A 25531-nucleotide genomic window follows, 5' to 3' on the forward strand; every position below is an offset into this window, starting at 1 on the left:
CCTCCTCTACATTCCTTACGTTTAATAAGAATGACTTCTCATTAAATTATACCCTTTACTTTTTTGGTAGATATCATTTGCTATCCAGACCTGGTGACGAGGATGACTGACGAAGTGAAAATTCCACCTAGTACAAGTTAACCCTCCCGCCTCCATGTGCCGGGGTTGCTGATTCGTGTTATTGTTTTGTTATGAAGACAACACAAGCTACTTTAAATAAGCCAAATGGCTCATTTCGTTTACTGAATATCACATACAATTAATGAGTTGATAATTGCATAATGTAAATGTGGCTATGCAATAAACAATAATCTTGTACATCCGGCAACTCACCACTTCTCCCCTTGACACGAAATTCTGTACTGGCGCGGCAGTGGCGGCTGAGGGTTGGACGCTGCGTCTACTGGTGGGGACGCTTCCCACGCCACCCTGGGACGCTGCCCACGCCGCCCAGCCACTGGACGCCCGTGCCATACACTTGCGGGTGAGGCTCACATTTCTCAAGCTTACGTGAATGCAGTAGAGTCCCACCTGATGGCGAAGTGACAGTGTAAAAATTTGTTGCCAATAAAACATTGGCGCGTCCTTGGAAACTCTTATCTGCTCAGTGGCTTTAAATTAGGTTGTGGGGAAAGCAAGCATCCTCTGTTTTTTTCCCCTCGTTCAGGGGAGTGTTTACGCGTGGCGAACTTCTGTGTAATATAATTTTAGTGTGGAAATACGATTTGTGACGGTGTTCCTGTAATCACTGACGCAGGAAAAAGAGACACTGGAGCACAGTGGCCAAGAGGTAGGCCCTCTAGTGTTGCGTCTGAGTGTCCTTGACATAGATGTTTTCCCATTGATGCTGCGTGGTGGTGCTCGTTCCTGCCTCGTGTCCTGTACATCCCTCGAGCCCGCTGCTGGATATCACCCTGGACATGTCTGGTTTCTCGGATACTCAACCTAGGCTGATTCTCGTGATCTAACAACTTGCGCCGTGCTTTAAGGAAACGTTATATTAATATTACTGAGAACTATGGAAGCTGACACAAAGAACCCTGATGCATTAAGTTACTCAAAGCAGCAAAAGCATCAAGCAAGTTGTGCAGCTCTTGTGGCGTCTTCTTGTGTACATACCACAGAGTTTGTTTACTATCATAAAACCCGTTTTCTTTTCGATTTTAAAGCAATATTTTGCATTTCTACACGAAATTTCAAGGAGAACGGATGGAAAATGCTTTTAATTCGATAGAGGGGCCGTAAGACATCACAGGTGTATAAGTTAACAGAGAATTCGCGAGAGTAGAGAGGTAAGGGAGGCAGGCAGGTGAGGGGGGAGGTATGGTGTTGTGGTGGGCAGCAACACGTGGACTCTCAACCTGCCTCCATAAGACTCCTCGCCAATTTCTTATCGCTTCCCGCCTCGTTTTAGATACCTGTACCGTGCAACACCCCTCGCACCTATTGCATTTAGTGTGTGTGAGGTACTAATACTTATTGTTTTACCTTCCTTGTGGAACTTTACAACTACGCCCTAAAAATGTTCCAAGATTTTATTCAGCATTAAACATTAACCAACATAGTAGGTAGTTGGGAGCTACCAAACAGGGAGGTACTACCGCCTGGGAAGATATTGGAAGCACAATGTGTTGTCTAATGGTAGACACTGCTGCCATATGGCATCACGAAAATTGTGACCAAGTCCCAGGTTGCTGATCTGACTTTCTGCCTCATTTACACACAATTGCAGGGTCTCAATTGTTTCTCTTACTATTGACAACACAACATACTACACTGTATGTAGTTTCTAACTCTTGATATTTTTTCATTTTTTGTATTTATTTATGGTTCTTCATTATTATTATTATTTTATTTTTTGTTTTTATTATAATTTTATTTATTATTATTATTATTATTATTATTTTCGCCCCCCCCCCCAAAGGCCCTGTGGGTCAGTGACCCGGGCCCAGGTGGGCTAATCCCCATATATATATATATATATATATATATATATATATATATATATATATATATATATATATATATATATATATATATATATATAATGGATGTCATATATTTGTCTTATATTGCTACGAACTTTAGTTGAGTTTTCTTCAGTTATTTTATTTTATTTTATTTAAGATATTTTATCTATATTTTAGTTATCTATGATTCCTCTTCATATTTTATTATTATTATTATTATATGTAGTATTATTATCTTTATTATAAGAATTGGTGGGAATGACTGCCGGAAGTCAGCATCTCGGAATGTTAGAGGGAGCGGTGGGGGAGGGTGACACGTGCTCCATGTGTAAGTGTCCCCTCGCCCCCACCCCACCGCCCATGTCTCTAGCTGTATAACTACGCGGTTTCATCCCTCGCTATTAACCTCTTCACTACAGCAACGCCAATATCAATATATATTTTTTGGCTAAGACGAGACGATTTTAGTCAGCTGAAGAGCCCGTACACAAGCGGTTAATACAATTTCATTTATGAAACCCGGCTTTATTTACCTAACCTAACCTAACCCAAGGTGAACCTTGTCTAACCCAGGGTGACCCTTGTCTAACCCAGGGTGATCTTTGTGTTTTGATGACAAAATGCTCCTGGTTGAAATCTTCTGCTATGGTTGGGTGTGTATGATGCAGTAACGCCATGTCCCTTTTGTGCACTGGTAGCCATCTTGAGTAATATGCATCATCCAGTGCAAAGAACCACGGGGCCATGGGATTAAGAACTTCAGTATACAGAGGGAAATTTTTTTCCCGAAGTGACCTGACATAAATCAGCAACAAGAGTTCCAGGTGTAACACAATGGACCAGTCGTGAAACGTTTGATATGAACTGATCATAGGATTGCACTAATTATCCATGGAGAGAGGACTATCACCTTCTTGCAGAGAGGATCAGTAATGAATGTATCCTTTCTGTTTGAGGCTGAAAAGTGCACAAGTGGTGACTTGATGTGCCCGAGAGTTCTGGTTAGATGGCTAGCCTTAAGGAATGAGTCTGCGGTACGTGGTGAGGCAACACCTGCTCCTACCAGTGCCTCTGTCCAACCAATGTTCCTAAGTCAATCTCCACGGACTTTCATAAAGGCCATCTCATTGTGCAAGCTACCTAACATTCTAACAAAATTCTGCTTACCATGGGTGTCTGGCCATTCTCACAGTGGGTCATCAACAGCTATAACGGAGACCTGTCCTGGGTCCAGGAGCTCTGCGGCTTGCTTCACTAAATCCATAGTATGCCTGATCATTGCGACAGATTCTGCTTGATCATGGAACAAAGGAATTAGAGACGAGATTGCAGGCACCACCACTGATGATTGCTACAGACTGGCAGCATGATTTGCTCCCCAGGAAACGTTGTTCTTACTCTCCTGGTCGTTCATAGTGTCGATACACTTCAGCCAAGTTTTGGAAAGATTTTTTCAGATTAGTCGGCACTGTCACATTATTAATTATAATAAAGTGATCACGGTATGTAGATAAAATCACAGCCTCCTCGGCTCCAGTGTAGTTTTCTCAACAGGACTGGAGGAACATTGGTGCAGAAAAGAGCCAAGTCTGCAACTCTATTGGTGTTTTTTGTATGAGTCTTGATCACATCATTTTGCAAACGATCAACACCTGGGTTGTTCTCTGCGGAGTAAATCACCTCATAAATGAAAGAACTTTTTTGTATGAACCCATTAGTTTTAACAAATCTTCTAATTAATTAAAAGAAGATAACCTTTTCTTCTATTGTTTCGTACTTTGTAATTTTATATTATCTTCATTTTTTTTTAATTTGTTGACATCTGTATACACACGAGGGTCTGCCATCTATAATGTAGTCAGGGACGGAATGAACGCCATTGTGTTGATACTTGACAGTAAAGGCAGATTGTGTGTGTTAGCGCAGGGCACCCATAGTTTCGTCACCTCAGGGTTATGGCAGAGGTCAAACCAAATTAGTACCGAACAGAGACAGTATTTACGTCGTGCACAGTACGGGCGGGGGTCAATTCGCTATAATCCACACGCATGCGGGCGTAACATCTGATTGGTCCTTGGCCATCAAGAGACCTGCAGGCTAGAGTTGCATTCCAGTACTCTCTTCCGACACAAACCCAATGTAATCTAACATCACGTAATGTAACCTAAATTAACGTAGCATAGACAAATGTAGATTAGCATCGTGTAACCTATCTTAAAGTAACGTAATTTAACGCAACGTAATGTAACGTAACACAAGGTAACGTAACGTAACTTTACCTAACAACAAAATTAAAAAAAATTTGAAGAAAAAAATTATTATTAAGAATGACGTCATAGTCTGGAGGCCAAATCCGTGCGTCATCCCAGCAGTCAGCTTAAAAAAAAGTGGGTCCCTTTTGGCATGACAGCCCGTGAGGGACAGTGTGGATACAGCACACTGTATACTAAACCTTCTGTATTGTACTGCACTCGACCACATCCACTTCCCATAGTTGTAAACTTAGGTACCCATTTACAGCTGGGTGAACTGGGAGCGCCCGGGAATCGAACCATTGACCCCCGGAACAGGAGACGAGCGCTGTATCTATTCAACCTCTGCTCTCCACACGAGGCTACCACATCGTTGGAGACAGGGCGAGGGTGTGTTGAGTCATGCCACCGGAGTACCAAACATTATCATCCAAGAAGAAAATCGGTCATTGAAAACTAAGGTATAAATGAATGATTGTTTGAGTTCTGAACAATCCCCATAATTTGTGTAGTAAATCTCCTTCACATCTATCCTTCATCCGTCTCCTATGGGCACAGAACCTTTTCTTTTAGGCGTCACTGTTACGTATCGTCAGGTTCTGTTGAAAGATAATGAGTCCAGGCCATTATCTATCGTGAATAGGGAAAACAAATTTGGAAAAACAGTAGTAACGATATTTTTCGAATCCTTTTTTCAGTATAATGTTTAGTATTGTTTTGTCAGGTGTAGGTCGTGGGGGTATAGGTCGTGTTAGAGGGTAGCAGGTCATGTTGGAGGGATGCAGGACATGCTGGAAGGATGCAGGTCGTATGGGGGGATGCAGGTCGTTTGTGTAGGGGAGTGCAGAGCGTGGGGGTTGGGGGGGGGGGATGATGGGGTCAGAGACCACCACAAAGAGACAAGTTCGATAACCTGTGTGTGTGTGTGTGTGTGTGTGTGTGTGTGTGTGTGTGTGCGTGTTGGGGTGGCAGGCAGCAGGGAAAACCCGGTGTGCGAGGATCGATAAAGAGAACGTGAAACAACACTACCTCACTGTCCACTACCACCACCACCTCACTGTCCACCACCTCACTCGTCCACTACCACACTCGTCCACCACCTCACTCGTCCACCACCTCACTCCACCACCTCACTCGTCCACCACCTCACTCGTCCTACCACCTCACTCGTCCACCACCTCACTCGTCCTACCACCTCACTCGTCCTACCACCTCACTCGTCCACCACCTCACTCGTCCTACCACCTCACTCGTCCTACCACCTCACTCGTCCACCACCTCACTCGTCCACGCCCAGTCTCAAAGGTTCTTACTGTGAATATTCTCCTCATAAATTAAGAATATAAGAATGTTTTTGAGATAATCCCTCTAAGCTAAACCATAGATAAACAGTAGAGTAAAAGCTAAACAAGAGACTACGTTCACCAGATACGTTCACTGGAGACGAAATAAGATGAACGTAAAGTGATTCCTACGTTAAATTTACCTCCTAACTGGATTTTACTGAGAGTTTAACTGGATTTTACTGAGTTTCTGTGTACTTTTGATGATATTTTTCGTGTTACGCTTTTGTTTTTATCTTCAGTCAACATGTTTAAGGCGTTTATATGTCTCCGTTAAGGGGAATAAAACATCTAGCCAACTATTGAAGATCTATCAAGTGGGGATACTGGACAGGGTTTTGTCTCTTAAACTGTGATGATTCTAAAGGTCTAAGATGACAGTAAGTTGTTTTAGTTCAGTTTATCTCTCAGTGAAATTAACGTGTGTGTGTGTGTGTGTGTGTGTGTGTGTGTGTGTGTGCGTGTGTGTGTGCGTGCGTGTGTGTGTGTGTGTGTGTGTAAGTTTCGATATTGTAACACTTCCGTTCCCAGGTTATGATTGTTTTATTTATTTATTTTTTTTTTACTGGGATTAGCTCACCCGGGCACAGGTCACTGACCCACATCAGGGCCTGGGGCGAATAATAATAATAATAATAATAATAATAATAATAATAATAATAATAATAATAATAATAATAATAATAATAATAATAATAATAATAATAATAATAATAATAATAATAATAATTTAGAACCATAAATAAATACAAAAATGAAAAAATCAAGAGTGAGAAACGATATATGTATGTTGTGTTGTAAACGTAATAGAAACAATTGAGACCCTGCAATTGTGTGTAAATGAGGCAGAAAGTCAGATCAGTAACCTGGGACTTGGTCACAATACTTGTGATGCCATATGGCAGCAGGGTCTACCATTAGACAACACATTATGCTTCCAACATCTTTCCAGGCGGTAGTACCTCCCTGTTTGATACATACATACAAACATACATACATACATACATACATACATACATACATACAACTGGTCGACCTCGTTTCCTTGAGTAATAAAGTTGTCTCATGTTCTTTGTGTGTTAACCGTTACAATATAACTCTCAGTAGGTCATCAAGTGCTTTTGTGTCTCAGAAATTAAAACATAACTCAGCCGCCAGAGGGGAGGTGATCCAGGGTATCAGGAGACAGTGCTTCTTAATTAACACAGGAACAGACTGCACTCCTCTGTACATTAGGACACAGTGTCTAGATGTTGATGTATAGCCTTGATGTTTGCGTCAAGGTGTACACTGTGCTCCTGTAACTTATAGGAGACGAGAGGCTTTATTCTTATACACCTGGAGTGTTTTATATAAGAGTATTTTGCCCTCCCCTCATATATACACAACGCCCTTAACTCCACTAACTCACACATGCTTTCATCTACATGCTAACGACTTGAAGTTTCATCTCTCAGAGCCACCCAACACTCAATTTTTGAACCTGTTTCCCCCCACTTCACTCTCACTCCCCCCAATAATGACTTAATCGATGATGAATTTTTTTCCACATCTATATGAAAATGAGCTGATTAAATGCACAGTCTTTGGGATAAATTTTAAGAGTTGTTATGTGCCAAGAGAGGGAGGCATCGACCGTCACCCACTACGTCAACACATTTCACCTCAGTCTCAGTTTTCTATTCTGGTCAGATTCAATTTCCTTTTTTTCTCATATAATATAAACACTACTCTGGACGCGTATCTTGCATTTCACTGGCTAAAAAAAACAACAACTTTAAGATTTACTATATCAGTTCCCTCAAGTATCAAATGGTTAACGGGACTGCCATCTCAACTGCGAAATGATTCTTTTTTGTGGGAAAGTTGAAGGTCTTGAAAATCCTGATGAGAACTACCAATTATGGGACACTGTTGGATGTATGTCTATTATGTATTGACCTACAGCATACAATTATACACATCTTCATTTTCTTTAGGTAACAATAGTGTGTTTGTGTGTATAGTCTCTGATAGTGCTACTGAATCATCTTATGGTGTTCATTAGTTACTGAAATTCAATGGATAAAATATTCATAAGTTACATTACGGAAACTCAGGCTCCATAATATTATCTTCACTCTTTAATACACATAGCAACCTTTCAGTGCGTCGATCGAACATAAAGTATACGATGTCGCCTCTGATCTGAATAAAATCATCTGCCGTTAGCTAAATAAAATATTAAAAGTGATGTCCTCGTAATAAAGAGGTTAATGGAGATAGTAGACTAACACATTACCAATACAGAAATATAAATCTCTATTATTATCTTCTAATACGCAGAATATACCACCTCCATTATTTTTTTACAACAACGGTCCCTTACTAACCAGTTGACAGACACACGATGTTATTCCCTCATCGTGTTGTCGGAGGTAAGATGGTATAAATGTTTTCCAATCACCAAAGTTCTCACTATCATCTCGTGGATAAAATATCTCTTGATATCAAATTTAGCGAGATGAAATGACGACGTAACCCATCACGTCACCATCAGCGAGGGTGAGATGTCTCGTGATGTCATATTAAGCCACCTAAAAATGCTATAACCCGCAGTCATGTGACATCATCGTATGGAAGTCTAAGATAGTTATTTTTTAGGGTTGAAAAAGGAGTTTCACAATCACGCTAAACGAACTATAATAGGGTTGGCTAGGAGGATCTGATCTTATGTTAACCGAGGCAAAAACTGTCTAAATCCAACAGTGAAACTCGTTTAGTCCACTTTCCTAGAGCCTCACTTTATGAGGATACCGCCAACACGCGGAGGGACATTGTCTTCTGCTTCCGTCTATAATGGCATGATATAATAAGAGGAACATGACAGCCAAATATTGGAGAGTTGATTTATATTAAGCTATAACCCTCATGAATCTGGGAATGAACGGGTGAACTTTTTTAACATCTATATTATGTAAACTGTCTGATTCCACTCTTTTAATCTCTAAATATTTACATAACAACCTTGTCCAAAATTCACCTCCAAGTTATATTTTCCACCACGTACTAAGTAGTAGTTTAATCGAATAATAACTTCATCCTAGAGTTCAAAAGTCAAAAGTTTCAAAATAGGTTACAGGATATTTATTCAACTTCTCAATTTAATTTACTTGAGTTTTTGCCATCATAGAAAACGTGTATAACATTTATGGGAGACGATATTTTATTATATTTTATTATATTACAAATTATTTTGATTTTGTTTTTTATTGATGTCTTATCACCAAGTAGTCTCCTTGTTAAAGATTAGATTTTAATGGACTTTCTTAAGGACAGATTAACGATTTGTACTTTGTAAAACGTTTATATGCCAACCCTGCCTAACGAACCCTGCCGATTTTACCCTGCCGAATCATTCCTTCCATATCAACCCTGCCGAATCAACTCTTCTGAATCATTCCTTTCATATCAACCCTGCCGAATATATCCTATCGAGAAGTGATAACAACTGTAGTTTCTCTGAGTTTTGATTTTTTTTATATAATACGTATTTTTCTGCATTGCTGTTGACCTGAGCCTAAGTTACGACCGTCATGGGGATGCCTGGCGGGTAGTAACTCTAATCTGATGCCAAGATTGTCCTAACACTACTCTGAAGTTATGTTATATTAGTTTGCTTTTTCATTTTATTCCATCTTATTGATTTTAGTCTTATAATGAATAAACTTTATCAATGAAGGTATTAATTTTATTACAGTTTTATGTCAAAATTTCTCAGCGGCCAGGGAACATAGGCTTCCGAAACACCTACCAGAGCTCCGTCACTAGACCAATCTAGGAGCTGGAGGAGGAGGGGGCCCCGGCCTACCAGTGGTGACAAAAGTCTCTCTCTCCCTCCCTCGTACTCATTATCACGTTGATCAATATAGAGGAAGATTTGCGATTTTCCGATGATTTATTTTGCTGAGGGTTCACTATTTCAAAGGTTTGGTTAGGTTAGGTTAGGTTATATTAAAACTTCGGATTAATGAACCGTTGGGGAAATACAATTGTAACCACCACAATAACCGCTGTTGATTTTTATACTCACACCAGGGACGGGGAAACTTTTGAGGTCGGTGCGCCAGACTGAAATAATAAGAGTTCTTCAGGAGCCACCTATTGTTTTCAACGTTAATAATGATCTACAGATTTAATGGGTATGGCCGCTATATAGGAACACCATCCCAATGTAGTTTCACTGCTATAAATTACTCTTGCAATATATATAAATATATTCTAAATTTAATTAATATCTATCGACAAAATCTACACTACCCGAGTCTATTCTTAAACGAGCAAAAAAAACAACAACAAAAAACAGTGTGTGGGGGGGGGAGGGGGTCATATCGAGTGTTTTGTTTTCATATCATGGTTGGCTTTAGAGATAATAATGGTATATTCCTGTGACTCTTGTGATTAATTCAGATAAAAACAAAACAAAATAATGTATTGACGTTTAAGGTAGTGAAGATGTTGACTCTTTTTGGGCAGGCGGAGCGGCAGCAGTGACAACAAGAGTAGCAGGGAAGAGTGAAGCAGGAGGTTCATTAGCAGAAAGAGGGGCGAGTAGAGGTAGAAGGAGGGCTCTCAAATACAAAAGGAAGACGACGAGGTTCAAGCAGGGAGGTCTAAAATGGCAGGTGCAGGGGTACAGCTGACACTATGCGGCCTCCTGCTGTACCTGGCTGAGCTGCGCCTCGCATATAGGATCAGTAAGTCCTTATCTGCTTCCCATTCCAGGCAATTATTTCCCATATACATTTATGTACAATTTAATTTCCAGGTGATATTTGAACACAGTTTTTTTTTTCCAGGTACATCTATAGATATTGAACTAATGAATCTGTTTATCTGTGACGTAATAAACTAGATTATACAATAATTTTCTGATATTGTCAAACTAATCCAGGTATTAAATCGTATTATTTTAAGATGATACAGATTTATATATTAAGAAACCGTAAGATTTTTAACCCAGTCCCTTCACGTTATAGCCACCGTGGACTCAGCTGGTGTGTGCAACGAGACCATCTGGCTGGAGGACGGGGCCAAGTCTGCCGCCATCCTCAGACTCACAGCCAAAGACTTCTATGACTTTGCTCCTCTCCGCTGTCACATCACCTTCAAGGCCTCGCTCCACCTATGTAAGTCTCTACCACTCTCGTCTTCTTTACATTATAATATACAAATTATACTTAATAATATATAAACACATTTTCCTGTCGCTTTGTTAGAGAGTTAAATACTGTACTTAATATATATATAACTGTTGTGGACGGGGTACAGCAAGTGAGGGAAAAGAGAGTCATGTTTGTTTAAGTTTTGTGTGAGAATTTTTTTTTTCTCCCGCGCTTTTCAATGAGTGAAATACTGTACGTTGTTATCCATGTTCTTCCGTCTGTGTGTGTGTGTGTGTGTGTGTGTGTGTGTGTGTGTGTGTGTGTGTGTGTGTGTGTGTGTGTGTGTGTGTGTGTGTGTGTGTCTTGCAGCATTAGTTCGTTTTGATAACTTAGACACCGTTTACAGCATGAATCTCTCAGCTAAATTTTTACCCTAAGCTTATTACTCACGAATGCTAGATCACGTTGATTACCTGCAAGCACAAACATTTATTGTATTTTGATTTTTATCCGAGACGTGTTGGACTCGTATATGAATTTAAACGAAAAACTATAATGATGTTAGGTTAAATTAGGTTAGGAGATAAGGTTAGGTTAGGTTTGATATCAGCTGTTGTTATATTATGAGAGAGTTATTGCTCTCTTGTAGACTTTAAGGCAGTGGTTCCCAAACTGGGGGCGTGAGGTGGGGACAGGGGAGGCGTGAAGCCATCTGTCAAAATTTGCTATTTTTTGCTCAAAAAGAATATAATGAAGAAACTCTTTCAGGAGTAACTCTCTCTCCGTTTGAATCTTCCACACATCCATGCAAAACCAAAGTATAGCAGTCACCCCTATCCGTTTTCTATCATTTCACCTCTCTCTTCACGCATCTTGTACACGTCACGGATACCATACTGACTCTCACACTACTCGTATCTTTCACAACACTACCAGCCACCGATCCTCCCTTATCTTCAGTTACAGTATGTTAAGATTTATATCAAACTATGTGTTTTAGTCTGGATTTCTTCTCTTTTAATGATTTTTTTAATTAATTTTTCTTATATAAGGGGAGGGAGGGGGGGGTGAGAACTTCGCAAAAAGCAAAAGGAGGCGTCAAGTTAAAAAGTTTGGGAACCACCGCTTTAAGGCATGAATAAAGCATCCTGACATTATTTTCTAATCAGCAGCAACTAAGAAAAATACAAATTTCCATGAATTCCAACTCAGATATTACGTTAAGCTACACATTCATTACACTTACATCCTGATCAGAAATATCAGATGTCAGGCTCTTGTGGATCGAGTCATACCAATAGCAAAAAACGCTCACAAAACTTGCAAAAAAAAAAACCGCTCACATCAATCTGACTTTTTATGGGGTCTAATATCCATTAAATCTAAATAATATCTGGTACTTACAGTTTTCAGGTTTGTAAGGCGTCGGGGGTCTTGTTGTATAAGGCGTATCGTTGTTGTAGGTGTCGGTCTTTTTTGTAGGCGTAGGGGTCTTTTGTAGGCGTCGAGGTTGTGTTATGAGCGTCGAGGGTCGTTGTTGTGTGCAGGGGTCGTTGTTGTTGTAGGCGTCGGGGTCGTTTGTTGTTTGTTAGGCGCGTCGGGGTTCTTGAGGGTCGTTGTTGTAGGCGAGTTGTAGGCGTGTTGTTGTAGGCGTCGGGGTTTGTGTCGTCGTTGTCAGGCGTCGGGTCTTTTGTTGTAGGCGTCGAAGGTAGGCGTCGGGGGGGTCTTTGTTGTAGGCGTCGGTTGTTGTTGTTGTCGGGTTAGTTGTAGGCGTCGGGGGGTCTTTTTTGTAGGCGTCGTTCAGGGGTCTTTGTTGTAGGCGTCGGGGGTCTTTGTTGTAGGCGTCGGGGGGTTGTAGGCGTCGGGGGTTGTTGCTGTAGGCGTCGGGGTCGTTGTTGTAGGCGTCGGGGTTCGTTCTTGCAGGCATTGAGGGTCGTTGTTGTAGGCGTCGGGGGGTCGTTGTTGTAGGCGTCGGGGTCTTTTGTTGTAGGCGTCGGGGTTCGTTCTTGCAGGCGTCGGGGTCGTTGTTGTAGGCGTCAGGGGGGTCTTTGCTTGTAGGCGTCGGGGGTCGTTGTTGTAGGCGTCGGGGTCGTTGCTGTAAGAGTCGGGGATCGTTGTTGTAGGCGTCGGGGATCGTTGTTGTAGGCATTGGGGGTCGTTGTTGCAGGCGTCGGGGATCGTTGTTGCAGGCATTGGGGGGTCGTTATTGTAGGCGTCGGGGGTCGTTGTTGTAGGCGTCGGGGGTCGTTGCTGTAAGAGTCGGGGATCGTTGTTGTAGGCGTCGATCGCATTGGGGGTCGTTGTTGCAGGCGTCGGGGGTCGTTGTTGTAGAGTCGGGGATCGTTGTTGTAGGCGTCGGGGTTGTTGTAGGCGTCGGGAGTCGTTTGTAAGAGTCGGGGATCGTTGTTGCAGGCGTCGGGGATCGTTGTTGTAGGCGTAGGGGTCGTTGTTGTAAGAGTCGGGGATCGTTGTTGTAGGCGTCGGGGGTCGTTGTTGTAAGAGTCGGGGGTCGTTGTTGTATCGTTGTTTAGTTGTTGCAATAGTCGGGGATCGTTGTTGTAGGCGTCGGGGGTCGTTGAGGGCGTCGGGGGTCGTTGATCGTAAGAGTCGGGGATCGTTGTTGTAGGCGTCGGGGATCGTTGTTGTAGGCGTAGGGGGTCGTTGTTGTAAGAGTCGGGGATCGTTGTTGTAGGCGTCGAGGGTCGTTGTTGCAAGAGTTGGGGATCGTTGTTGCAGGCGTCGGGGGGTCGTTGTTGTAGGCGTCAGGGATTATTCTTGAAATCAGTGGGTCGGATCGTCACTCTAAAATAAAAAGTTGTCTGAAGATGAACAATAACATGAAAAAAAAGTAGAACAAAATGAAGATGATGACGAACAAGAACAGGAACAAAAACAATAACATGAACAAGAAGAAGAACAGGAAAAAGAACAAAGTTTCCTGTCTGTTCTATACTCTCAGCTCTGCGTATCTCGTCTCCCAAGTACTGTACCCTTTAAATTCTAAATAAATAATACTGACCTAACACAACTTATGAGCTATCAAAGGTGAAATACATGTAATGGGTATAACCTTTACCTGCAATAGGCCCCTCGAGTAGCTCTCAAACTGATTGGCCGATGTTTTGATGATGTCACTGGAACCATCACACTGATTGGCCGATGTTTCGATGACGTCACTCGAACCATCACGCTGATTGGACGATGTTTCGATGAAGTCACCCAAACCATTACGTTGATTGGACGGAGTTTTGATGACGTCACCCGAACTATCTTGCACGTTGGTCGATGTTTTGATGAAGTCACCCTAAGCATTACGACTAACTCTACGTTATTTAAGTGCCATAGCAGCACAAACTTTCCCTTGAGTTGTCATGAGTTTCTTGCCTGTAGGGGAAACGAGGAAGAAGAGTGGGGGATGAGGAGATAGAGAGGGAGGGAGGGAGGAGGAAGAGAGGGAGGGAGGGAGGAGGAGAGGGAGGGAGGGAGGAGATGAGAGGGAGGGGAGGAGGGAGGAGATAGAGAGGGAGGGAGGGAGGGAGGAGATAGGAGGAGAGGGAGGGAGGAGGAGATAGAGAGGGAGGGAGGGAGGGAGGAGAGGGAGGGAGGGGGGAGATAGAGAGGGAGGGAGGGAGGAGAGGGAGGGAGTGAAGAGTAAGTGTATTGTTCTGGGTTCATGAAGAGGCAGGATACCATGATCATACCGTGATAGTGCCATCAAAACAAGCATGATAAATCTATGATAGTAACGATATAGTACCATGATAAAGACTATAATATCACCAGGATAACGACTATAATAGTACCATGATAATGACTACGATAGTACCATGATAATGACTACGATAGTACCATGATAATCACCCAACACCAATATTTGTCCCACGATTCTACCACAATAGCACCATGATAACAAACCATGATAACAAAACAACAGCATGTCCACGTGTGAGCTTCAAGCAGGTGTATTCATACCTGGGTTACAGATATAGAAACACACACCTGAAATCCAATTTATCTTCTACTCCCAGCTGACAAATTTCCAACACTACTGGCGAGACGATTTTTAATGGCAGGTGTGTGTGTGTGTGTGTAAACGATAAGAAGCACAAGATTTTAAAGAGAGAGAGAGAGAGAGAGAGAGAGAGAGAGAGAGAGAGAGAGAGATCAGCTTTAACCATTATGACGATGACCTACTGCATCCCTGTAAACACAGCCTGGACTTGGTAGCCTCGACACACCATGACTGGGGAAAAGGCAGGTGATAGTGGTGATGGTGGTGATGGTGGTGGTGGTGATAGTGGTGATGGTGGTGGTGATGGTGGTGATGGTGGTGATGATGTTGGTGACGGTGGTGACGATGGTGGAGCTACAGTCATGAAGTCCAATATTGTTGATGATGATGATAATATTTGTATCTATTATTATTATTATTATTACTATTAATATTATTATTATTATTATTAAAGGCTTATGTCATCTCCAACTCGTTAAATATAATCATACCCGTATATAATGTATATCTCAACATTCTAGATTGATTTAACGTATAATAAACAAACATTAAATGGCTTAAATCATGCTTAGTGGAGATAGTTTATTAACCTCTTGTGTACGAGGGAGACGGGGGGTGGGGGTCTGTGCTCAATAAAATCATCTGGTAATAGCTAAATAAAATATTAAAAGTGGCGTCCAGCAGTGAGGTGAAGTGATAAGAGTGTACAGCGTATTTTGCGGTTCGTAGGTTTTGGCTGCGTTTGGTCGACCCACAACTACCCCTGAACCTGACGTGATGGATGTTTTCTGCTGCTAAGGGATTTGTTGTTCAAGTGTTTGGTAAATATATAGGTGTAAGTTGCTCTATGAGTCTATGGACATGTAGTGGTCATCTTTTGGTACTGCTAATAATGCTCCTCTGCAGGGTCGGGCCTGACTGGGGTGCTGGAGGAGGTGGACCTGAGGCGTTATGAGGGCACCGCAGGGCATCGTCCTCCCCAGACCGAGTGTGTCGACTATATCATGGTGGGTCTTCTCTCTCTCTCTCTCTCCTTCCATCATGGTAGCTATTTCGTCTATCCTTCTGTCATGGGAGATCTTTCCTCCCTCCTTCCATTATGGTAGGTCTTCCTCCCTCCTTCCAACATGGTAGGTCTTACCTCCCTCCACCCATCATGGTAGGTTTTTCCTCCATCCTTCCATCATGGTAGGTCTTACCTCCCTCCACCCATCATGGTAGGGTATCCATCCATCATGGTAGGTCTTTTCCTCCTTCCATCATGGTATCCATCATCCTTCCATCATGGTAGGTTTTCCGCCTCCCTCCTTCCATCATGGTAGGTCTTCCCTCCCTCCATCCATCATGGTAGGTCTTTCTCCTCCCTCCATCCATCATAGTAGGTCTTTCCTCCCTCCTTCCATCATGGTAGGTCTTCCCCTTTTACTCTAAGCAGTCATGCACTTGGCAGTCAAAAATAAGCCTCTAAGGTGTTAGATGAAGAGATACAGTATAATGTTTTCTGCTGTCCTTAACTCTGCCGAAAGAGAGGCCAGGAAAAATTACTTGGGTCCAGTAAGTGGTGATGTTATTACGAATTAGTGATGTTGCTAAGGACTGAAGTTGTTTACTTTTATGATACGAATGATGTTTGAGGTAGATGCTGTTGTGTGTTACAGGTGGTTAAGAGGTGGTGTGTTACAGGTGGTTAAGAGGTGGTGTGTTGGAGGTGGTGTGTTACAGGTGGTGTGTTACAGGTGGTGTGTTACAGGTGGTTAAGAGGTGGTGTGTTGGAGGTGGTGTGTTACAGGTGGTTAAGAGGTGGTGTGTTACAGGTGGTGTGTTACAGGTGGTGTGTTACAGGTGGTTAAGAGGTGGTGTGTTACAGGTGGTGTCGAAGGCAAAGGGGATTTCCCAGGAGCAGCAATGCGGGTCTTGGTCAGTTTCGGGTCAGGAGCGACTCACCGACGCGGTCTCCAGGAGGACGCTCTTTGGCAACTGCCCGGACTCTGTAGCCAACGGGAACAGCGTCCATAGGTGTGGGGTGAGTATATTCTGTCTGTCTGTTTGTCTGTCTTCCTCTGTGTCTGTTTGTCTGTCTTTCTCTTCCTCTTTCTCTATCTCTCTCTTCTTTTGCTCTCCGTCAGGTCTTCACTTCTAGAACTCATGTCCAAACTCGAATTATTTACGAACGGGATAATAAGATGCACAATAAGATAATTTTTTTGGGGGGGGGCTCTCTGTATACAGGTGTGGTGCTGCAGGTGTATACAGGTGTGATGTTGCAGATGTAAACAGGTATGGTGTTGCAGATGTAGACAGGTGTGACATTAGAGGTGTTGTGTTACAGGTGATGGAGCTGACGGTAGAGGTGTCGATAGGGGAGAGGGACCACCGCTTCCTTGGGCAAGACATCCGCTGGCGTCCTCACCGGGGCTTCACCTTCGTTGTCACCGCCTACAGTTACCCATGTAAGTCACCACCAGGTACTACCATAAGTCACCATGAGGTACTACCATAAGTCACCATCAGGTACTACCATAAGTCACTAGTATGCACTCACCTCACCTCACTTCACTTTACTTCACTTCATTTCACTTAACCTTCAGGTTATCGGACAAAATATACCTTGCACTTAGTATACTGTGTATGTATGAGTGTACTGGGGGTGTGTATGAGTGTACTAAGAGTGTATGAATGTACTGAGGTGTATATGCATGTATTGAGGTGTGTATGAGAGGTACTAAGAGTGTGTAAGAGTGTTCTGACCGTTTCCGTTCATTACAGACCCAGAGAGAGACTGTGCTGGAGGTCTGCGGTCGTGCGGTACAACTGGAAGTCATGACCAGAAGACCCACTGCGTCCATCAGTCTCTGTGGTGCGACCATCACATCAACTGCGGCCAACCTCACAACCTTGACGAGATCTCCTGTCTTGATGATGGTGAGTCCTGCCCTGTCACTCTTCTCTCTATGTGGTTTAGGGGGATACCAGTTAGGGGAGTTACCAGTTAGGGGGTTACCAGTTTACCAGTTAGGGGGTTACCAGTTAGGGGGTTACCATCAGTTAGGGGGTTACCATACCAGTTAGGGGGTTACCATCAGTTAGGGGTTACCAGTTAGGGGGTTACCAGTTAGGGGGTTACCAGTTCGGGGAGTTACCAGTTAGGGCGTCCTCAAGGGAAGACGTAATCCTGTTCAAAATGCTGTATGTTTTTTCCTTACTCTACTCAATAGTTTTCTACGGTTTTATATATTAAGATTTCAGAAATCCATAGGGTCTTGTCTCAGATGGTGGGCATCACTTAGTAACCAAGAGGCCTGATGCATCACGACGGAGATTTTTGTGGAAGAGTCATCGTAAGATCCTTTGAAAATCCTGACTTGGTATTGATAGTTTCATATTATTACTATGTATTACTTTTTACGTCTGACAATGTTTCTGTACATTATATAGGATATTGATTTGTCTTGAGTTCAGCCAATTTAATGGGTAAAACTTTTGTATTAGTATACCTCTATTTATTCTCCATCTCCTTATACTGGTGTGCATTATCTTCTAATCCTGTTTACTGTGTTTGCTACTCACACCATTTACTGCGTTATCTTCTGACTCCACTTTCTCTATTAACTCATCAACTCATTTTCTGTTTCAACCTTTTTTTTTTGTATCATTTTCTGGACATCATCTTTTTACTTCGTTTTCTGTTTCAGAGATATTGGGGGGTCTGGTGACGGTGATGGTGGGGCCGTGGGTTGGGGCGGCACTCTTACTACTGCTGGTGCTGGGTATGGTGGTGTACTGGCGCCGTGCCCGACCACCTGCCCCTAGGGATCACCTACCCCCACAGGAACTCAACTCTTATGCCGAGTCCTACGAAGTGTCCTCTACTCTCTCCTCCGCCCATCATATGGCGATTCAGGTAACGAGAGAGAGAGAGAGAGAGAGAGAGAGAGAGAGAGAGAGAGAGAGATTTAACTCCATGGACCATGTACAAAGACAGGTGGTGACAATGGTCTTTTTTTTTATTGCAGGTTCGTGTTGTGTGTAACTCTGGTCACGGAATCCACACCCAGCTCTCACACCCCTGGCAGACTTCAGATCTTCCGCCCTCCTACGAATCGCTCTTCCCACAGGGTCCGCCCTCTCCCAAGTTCTCCACCAGCACCTCCACCACCACTATCCCCGCCACCAACTCCGCCACCAGCTTCGACATCACTACCACCTCCCTCGTCAGCCTCGGCTCCAATACTAACGCTTCTCCCGCCACTTCCACTTTCTTCTCCAATACGACGCAGACCTCCAGCATCGTCATCCCCATCAGCGCCATATGCAACACTTTAAGCACGTCGGGCGTCTCCACCTCTTCATATACCACCACTACAGCCTTCACCACCACCCCTGTCTTCACCAACACAGCCACTAGCACCAACACAACCACTAGCGCCACCACTAGTTCGTCTTTCACCAACACTACAATGGTTACCGGCTGCTCGGAATCCACCACCACCCCTACAACCACCCTCTCTGTCGCCTCCTACAGCTCCTCCCCGTCGACTACTACGACAGTGTCTGTCACGTCAGCCGCCATCAGTGAAGGTCCGGGCACTGTATCGTCTCAGTGTGAGGCTCATAGTGCTGACAGACTGACCACTTTCCACTCTGACAACACAGATTTCGGTAACAGGAGCAATAGGAGACATGTCACGCCGACGACGAACCATACTGAGGTTGGTACCCGCACCAGTAAGGCATCCACAGCACCCAGACCTGCCCCACCCTACGCCACACCCCCACTTGTAGAACCCGAGGACACAGAAATTACACCCAGTAAGTCTGTAAACTGTACATCACCGCCAGAACCAACACCTGATCATTCATGTCCGAGACCCGGTGGTGCAGAGAGCGAGGCGACGGTAGTTAGTGCAGCAAAAGACACCTCAGAGGCGGGACACCACACTAGTACTTGGGACACAGAGACACACTATTCTACACAGGGGTCACCTTTATCACTTTCTTTCCTTATAGAAGACCCTTCGCACGTAGTAGACGAAGTATTACCGCCGTTCAGTGGAGGAGACACCGAGACCTTTGAGGACACCGTATCAGCACTCAGTATATCAGTGGACACGGGACAGACAGGCACCTCAGTGGACACAATGTCCACTAGTGTCATGGGAGGAAGCAACAGCTCGTTGAGTGATGCACGGGAGGAGGTGCTGATCACTCCCATAGATGATATAGCAATAACAGCCCCAGCGTCGTGTTCTTTCACGCCACTAACAGTTGATGTTATTACGTCGACGACAGGTCCTGCACGTGCACCTACATCGGCAACAGCTGCAGCAGAGAGCGATTCTTAGGCGACAACAAGTGCATCAGGTGTTATTACGTCGACAACTGCAGCAGGTGGTAGTGCAGCGTCGACACCAAACCCAGCTGTGAATGCCTATACTCAGTAGACAGGAGACTGTAGACAGCACCACATACACTCTAACAACCCCGTCAGTCCCGCAGCAGCTAGAGAGGTTCGGTCGTCATATCAAGCAGCATGTGACACTTAAGGGATACGTATATACACATTGGTCAGATCCCCCATCACTAGTTTTATCACTTAATGTGTCACGAGATGCTACATGACACATTTATGTTACAATACAAACGAAATAACAGGATTCAAAATTTCCCCTCGTCCATTGTCTAGTTATTATTTTTCTCAGGAAGGTATAAACATTTTCGTCTATGGTATTAGCTTCTACACACACACACACACAACTCCACCATCCCCTTCCTCCCTCCATCTACACTCACCCCACCCTACCGCCCCCTTAAACCAGCAGCACTCAAGTCTAACTGCAAATTAATAAATCTGTTGTACAAATACCAACGTTAAGCTGAACCACACCCACCCACCCACCATCAAGTTTAGACGAAAGTAGCTCAGATATTTGATATATTTTTTCTCCTGGAAAACATGTGATATACTCGTACTTAAGGGGTCAAGTCGGGGGGGTAACAAGTTGGCGCACACACACACACACACACACATACACACACACACACACACACACATACACACACACACACACATACACATACACACACACACACACATACACACACACACACACACACACACACACACACACACACACACACACACACACACACACACACACACACACACACTATAACGCTAACTGTGTGAACCCTGACTTGCTTCCTCAACACTGCACACATACCTTTATATCATATACTCATGCATGCCATTATAAAGAGAAAAAACATACATTAGTCGTATAAATATTTTTTGTGACCTCTATAACGTTTGGTCATTGTCTTTCTGCTAATAAAAAAAATAATATATTGGTAAAGGGAATCTTTTATTTAAACCAGCCTAAAAAAAATAAAAACGTTTTGGTAAGCTGAGGAGTTAGTATATTCCTATGAAACAACAGTAAATAGGAATTGATTACACGAGGCACCTGGTACACCTCAGTGCCACATAAATGCAGCACGAGCAGTCTGGTCAGAAGAAGCAGGTACTGAGTCTACTAGATGCAGGTACAGTACAAATCATTACACCTACATAATCTGGCTTTACTGAGACACAAAACTTATATTATGAAAAAAAAAAAAAATTCGAATACTTGATCTAAAAAAAAGCGTCATGATTTTAAGCAAGTGTATGTGTAATAGCCTATGTCCTGCTTGTATTGTTTTGCCCTCACAGCAAACCACAGAGGACAAGGAGTCACCTGGATCAAAACAATGAGGCCTTGATGAATGATATAGTGATATTTGGTGACTTGTTTTACCTACAAGTACTCCGCCGAGGTCAACAGGGGCCATAGAATAAGTGCCACCTGTCATGATCTATCCCATTATTCTAGTGGCACAGATGCAATGGTGTGTGTGTGTGTGTGTGTGTGTGTGTGTGTGTGTGTGTGTGTGTGTGTGTGTGTCGTCTTCAACAATTCGTTTCACGGTAGAGGAGATAAGTAAGTGTGCATGCAACTGCTGGAATTGTTGCATAGACAATAACTATCCATAAAACGTCTCCAATACTGAGAGATATATCAATCGTCAACAAATGTTTTAGCCGCTGTACATTATATACACAACAAGTACCACCACTGGGTAGCTGTGTAACACGTGGCTCCACCTCATGGGCTATCATGTCGTTTGGAGTATCTCGTGCTAAGTGTTTGCGTCCGTATCTTGACTGACGAGGAGTTACATCTGCAGTGTGTGTGTGTGAGTGTGAGTGTGTGTGTGTGTGTGTGTGTGTGTGTGTGTGTGTGTGTGTGTGTGTGTGATCTGTAAAAGTAAATTTGTTTTTCATATTCAGTCATGAGAGAATTGGCTTGGTACTTTCATCTTACTTGTTGGATTTTCTGTTGAACTAAACTTGAGAACAAATTTGCTGAAGTTGGCCGACAGATACAGCACAAGAACAAAGGTGATATAAAAACACTGCCACAATAATTCAAGATACAACCAACATATAATTCGACGATATAAATGCATTAATAAAAATTCAGCTATGTAGCCTAATTATCGTGGCAAATATACCAGCATTAGATCTTACCAGCTACTGACTCCCAGGATTCAATTCTTAACAAAAAATATATTTTCTATTCAAGGAGCTTTTTTTGTTTTTTTAAATCTTTACTTCTCACAATGTGGGACCTGGATCTTACGATTTCTCTTTTTTTTTCTGGCACAAAACACAAACATAGAGCTCCTGTTATAAAGCATTATTAGAGTTATATTATTTAATGGCCTCTTACTTATTCAACAAGGCGCTAGATGGTCAAACTTATAGACTTCATACCTCTCTTACTGTAGTCACCCTTCACTACATCATCTCCGCCACACATGGACCTGATAAAATATAAAACTATCCGGTAATATATCGGCTTCAGTATAGGAGAACAATTTGTTAGGTTCTTTGTTGTTTGTACAGTATATTCTTTAATGTACACACGCCATAAGTCTTGATACAGGGAGCGTAGGAAGGCGTCTCCCAGCGGCCAACAGGAGTACTTGCCCTTCATCACCTTCACTTCAGAGAAACTACTTTGACTGAACTACAGTAACTGGCTGAATAATTAGCATCAGGCACCTCGAGCCAATAATAAAACAAGTGTGAATAAGAACTCGTCACTGATAACGCTAAACAGCTTAAAAAAGGGGGGCAAGGAAAAACGTGAATTTACTGGGAATTTACTACTGTCCAGCTCTGCTTCCCGTCACGACCGAAGTAGCAGTGATGGGTGTTAATCAGCGTTACGTCCTACGCCACTACATATATAATTACAAGTATATATCATCACCTAACAAATGAATCAATATTAATAGAATAAAACCCAAACTCATTTTCTTCTTTACCACATATTTATACAAGCTGTCAAGAAATAAATTATAAAGAGAAAAATCTGTATCGTAATGCTGACTAATTCACGTTTCATCCTTCACAGGACCCGGAATTAATTTTAAACTGATCATTAAGACTATAACACGCATTCATAAGCATAACTTCCTATGGTTTAACTCACAAAATAAATTCATGAAAATACGTCACAAGATAATAAAAAAAATAAATTAATCTATTCTTGATACCAAAAAAAAAATACACAACTCTGCTGTAGTGAGGCCGCGCGCCCTTAGTCACACCCTACAAGCACTTGACTCCGGGAAGCGTCAACTTGATCATAGTGACTCAAGCTGCATCTTGCTGACGAGGTATATTAATGGTACCACACAGTTATAGGGGTGGTGAGGCGGTGTGGTGGTGGTGGTGTAGGAGAGTAGTGGTGTAGTGATGGGGTGGTGTGATGGTGCAGGAGAGTGGAGGTGTGGTATGGGGTGGTGTAGTGATGGGGTGGTGTGATGGTGGAGGAGAGTGGAGGTGTGGTATGGGGTGGTGTAGTGATGGGGTGTGGTGCGGTGGTATACGGTACAGTAGCAGTGCGGTAAAGTAGTGGTGTGGTAGTATAGTGGTGGGGTAGAAATGGTAATGTACTAGAGTGGTAGTGTGGTAGCCTGGTAGTGTGGTAGTGTGGTAGCCTGGTAGTGTGGTAGAGTGGTAGAGTGGTAGTGTGGTAGTGTGGTAGCCTGGTAGTGTGGTAGCCTGGTAGTGTGGTAGTCTGGTAGAGTGGTAGTGGTAGTCTGGTAGTGGTAGCCTGGTAGTGTGGTAGCCTGTGTGTGTGGTAGTGTGGTAGTGGTAGTGTGGTAGAGTGGTAGTGGTAGTGTGGTGTGGTAGCCTGGTAGTGTGGTAGCCTGGTAGTGTGGTAGCCTGGTAGTGTGGTAGAGTGGTAGTGGTAGTGTGGTAGTGTAGTGGTGGTGTGGTAGCCTGGTAGTGTGGTAGCCTGGTGTGTGGTAGAGTGGTAGCCTGGTGGTGTGGTAGCCTGGTAGTGTGGTAGCCTGGTAGTGTGGTAGCCTGGTGTGTGGTAGCCTGGTAGTGTGGTAGGGTGGTAGTCTGGTAGTGTGGTAGCCTGGTAGTGTGGTAGAGTGGTAGCCTGGTAGCCTGGTAGTGTGGTAGCCTGGTAGTCTGGTAGTGTGGTAGCCTGGTAGTGTGGTAGAGTGGTAATCTGGTAGCAGTGTAGTGGCCGTGAAGTGTTATCAACCGTTTCATAATTATCTCTGTATATATCCGTTGGTCTGGTCTCTCCTCCTCTCTCATCTATTCTAACTTTCTATATTATTCTTTTTTCTCTCTAACTTTCTAATTTTTTCTATCAGTATCACTTTCTCCTTTCCTTTATATCTCCCTCCGTAATTTTCTTTCTTCTCCTCTCACATCTTCTCTATTATCATTATTCTCTCTCTCTCACGCTCTCTGTCTCTCTCTCTCTAACCTAATTATCTCTCTTTTTCTCTTCTCTCTCTCTAGTTCTCGTTCAGACTACTTTTAATTGTTTTGTTTATCTAAAGCTTTAGCATTTCGGGTTATCTCCAGGACGTGTTAATTAAGTGTCATTTTTCAAGGTGTGAGTGAACAAACTGTAGATAAAACTGCTTTCGCTTCAACTTGTTAACTCTCTCTCTCTCTAATATTCATTCTTCCTCTCTTACATATATCTCCTTCTATTGTTTTTCCCCCCTATAACATTCTTAATTTCCATCTCCCTTTCTACTTTCCTTTATCTTCCTCTCTTATGACTTTGTCTCATGTTCTTTATTCCTATCTGCTGCTCTTTGCCCCTCCCTTCTCTCTCTCTCCGTCTCCCTACCCTGAATTCTCTTTCTCTCTTCCTCTCTCTTTCTCTCTTCCTCTCTCTTTCTCTCTTGTATCTCCTAATATGTCTGGTTCTACATGTTCTTGTTGCAAGCTGAAAATAGCCTCCCACAGGCTTTGCAACCCCCTGCAATGAACCTCGATATACAACATGGAGAGAAGAACCTAGTCATGGTAACGTCTCTGTACCTGTACTTGTTTCTGTACCTGTCCTTGTTTCTGTACCTGTCCTTGTCTCTGTACTTGTCACTGTACCTGTCCTTGTCTCTGTACCTGTTCTTGTTTCTGTACCTGTCCTTGTCTCTGTACCTGTACTTGTCACTGTGCTTGTACTTGTCACTGTACCTGTACTTGTCTCTGTTTCCTGTCCTTGTATCTCTCTCTACCTATACTCTTGTTTTTGTTAATAATATATAATGAAATTGATAATGAAACACAAGTAAGATCTGTTATTGTACCCCAGTTTCATAACACACTATACCAACACCTCAGTTTCCTCGCCACTAGAAAAGCCTTCGGGTGAATTCTCGGCATTTATTTACCCTCATGACGTCACGGACTACACAAACGAAAACCCTCACTGAGTGG

General features: G+C 43.1%; 1 protein-coding gene across 5 annotated transcripts; it reads left to right on the top strand.

Annotated features, from left to right (window-relative positions):
* Positions 1-372: 372 nt before the first annotated feature.
* Positions 373-20713, top strand: LOC121860365 (mucin-5AC-like). 5 transcript variants are annotated; one of them, XM_042357480.1, is made up of 10 exons: positions 373-484; positions 4491-4683; positions 10081-10301; positions 10584-10733; positions 15628-15728; positions 16589-16744; positions 17051-17171; positions 17488-17643; positions 18414-18622; positions 18735-20713. In XM_042357480.1, exons 3-10 carry the CDS (start codon positions 10223-10225, stop codon positions 20061-20063), a joined length of 2301 nt encoding a protein of 766 aa, XP_042213414.1. In that variant the 5' UTR covers positions 373-484; positions 4491-4683; positions 10081-10222; the 3' UTR covers positions 20064-20713. The 5 variants fall into 5 exon arrangements, with proteins under 5 accessions (XP_042213414.1, XP_042213417.1, XP_042213413.1 ...); XM_042357483.1 differs by lacking the exon at positions 4491-4683 and having other exon boundaries at positions 18735-19430; positions 20011-20713; XM_042357479.1 differs by lacking the exon at positions 4491-4683.
* The last annotated feature ends 4818 nt before the right edge of the window (positions 20714-25531 follow it).

This window comes from Homarus americanus, unplaced genomic scaffold (genome assembly GCF_018991925.1).
Source record: "Homarus americanus isolate GMGI-L3 unplaced genomic scaffold, GMGI_Hamer_2.0 scaffold3577, whole genome shotgun sequence".
Classification (NCBI taxonomy): domain Eukaryota; kingdom Metazoa; phylum Arthropoda; class Malacostraca; order Decapoda; family Nephropidae; genus Homarus; species Homarus americanus.

Bases quoted from the DNA above. Each gene is read 5' to 3' on its own strand.
- LOC121860365 (XM_042357480.1), top strand. From the start codon at position 10,223: ATGGCAGGTGCAGGGGTACAGCTGACACTATGCGGCCTCCTGCTGTAC. The intron at 16,745-17,050 runs GTGAGTATATTC...GTTGTGTTACAG, and splicing joins ACAGCGTCCATAGGTGTGGG to GTGATGGAGCTGACGGTAGA. The intron at 17,172-17,487 runs GTAAGTCACCAC...CGTTCATTACAG, and splicing joins CACCGCCTACAGTTACCCAT to ACCCAGAGAGAGACTGTGCT.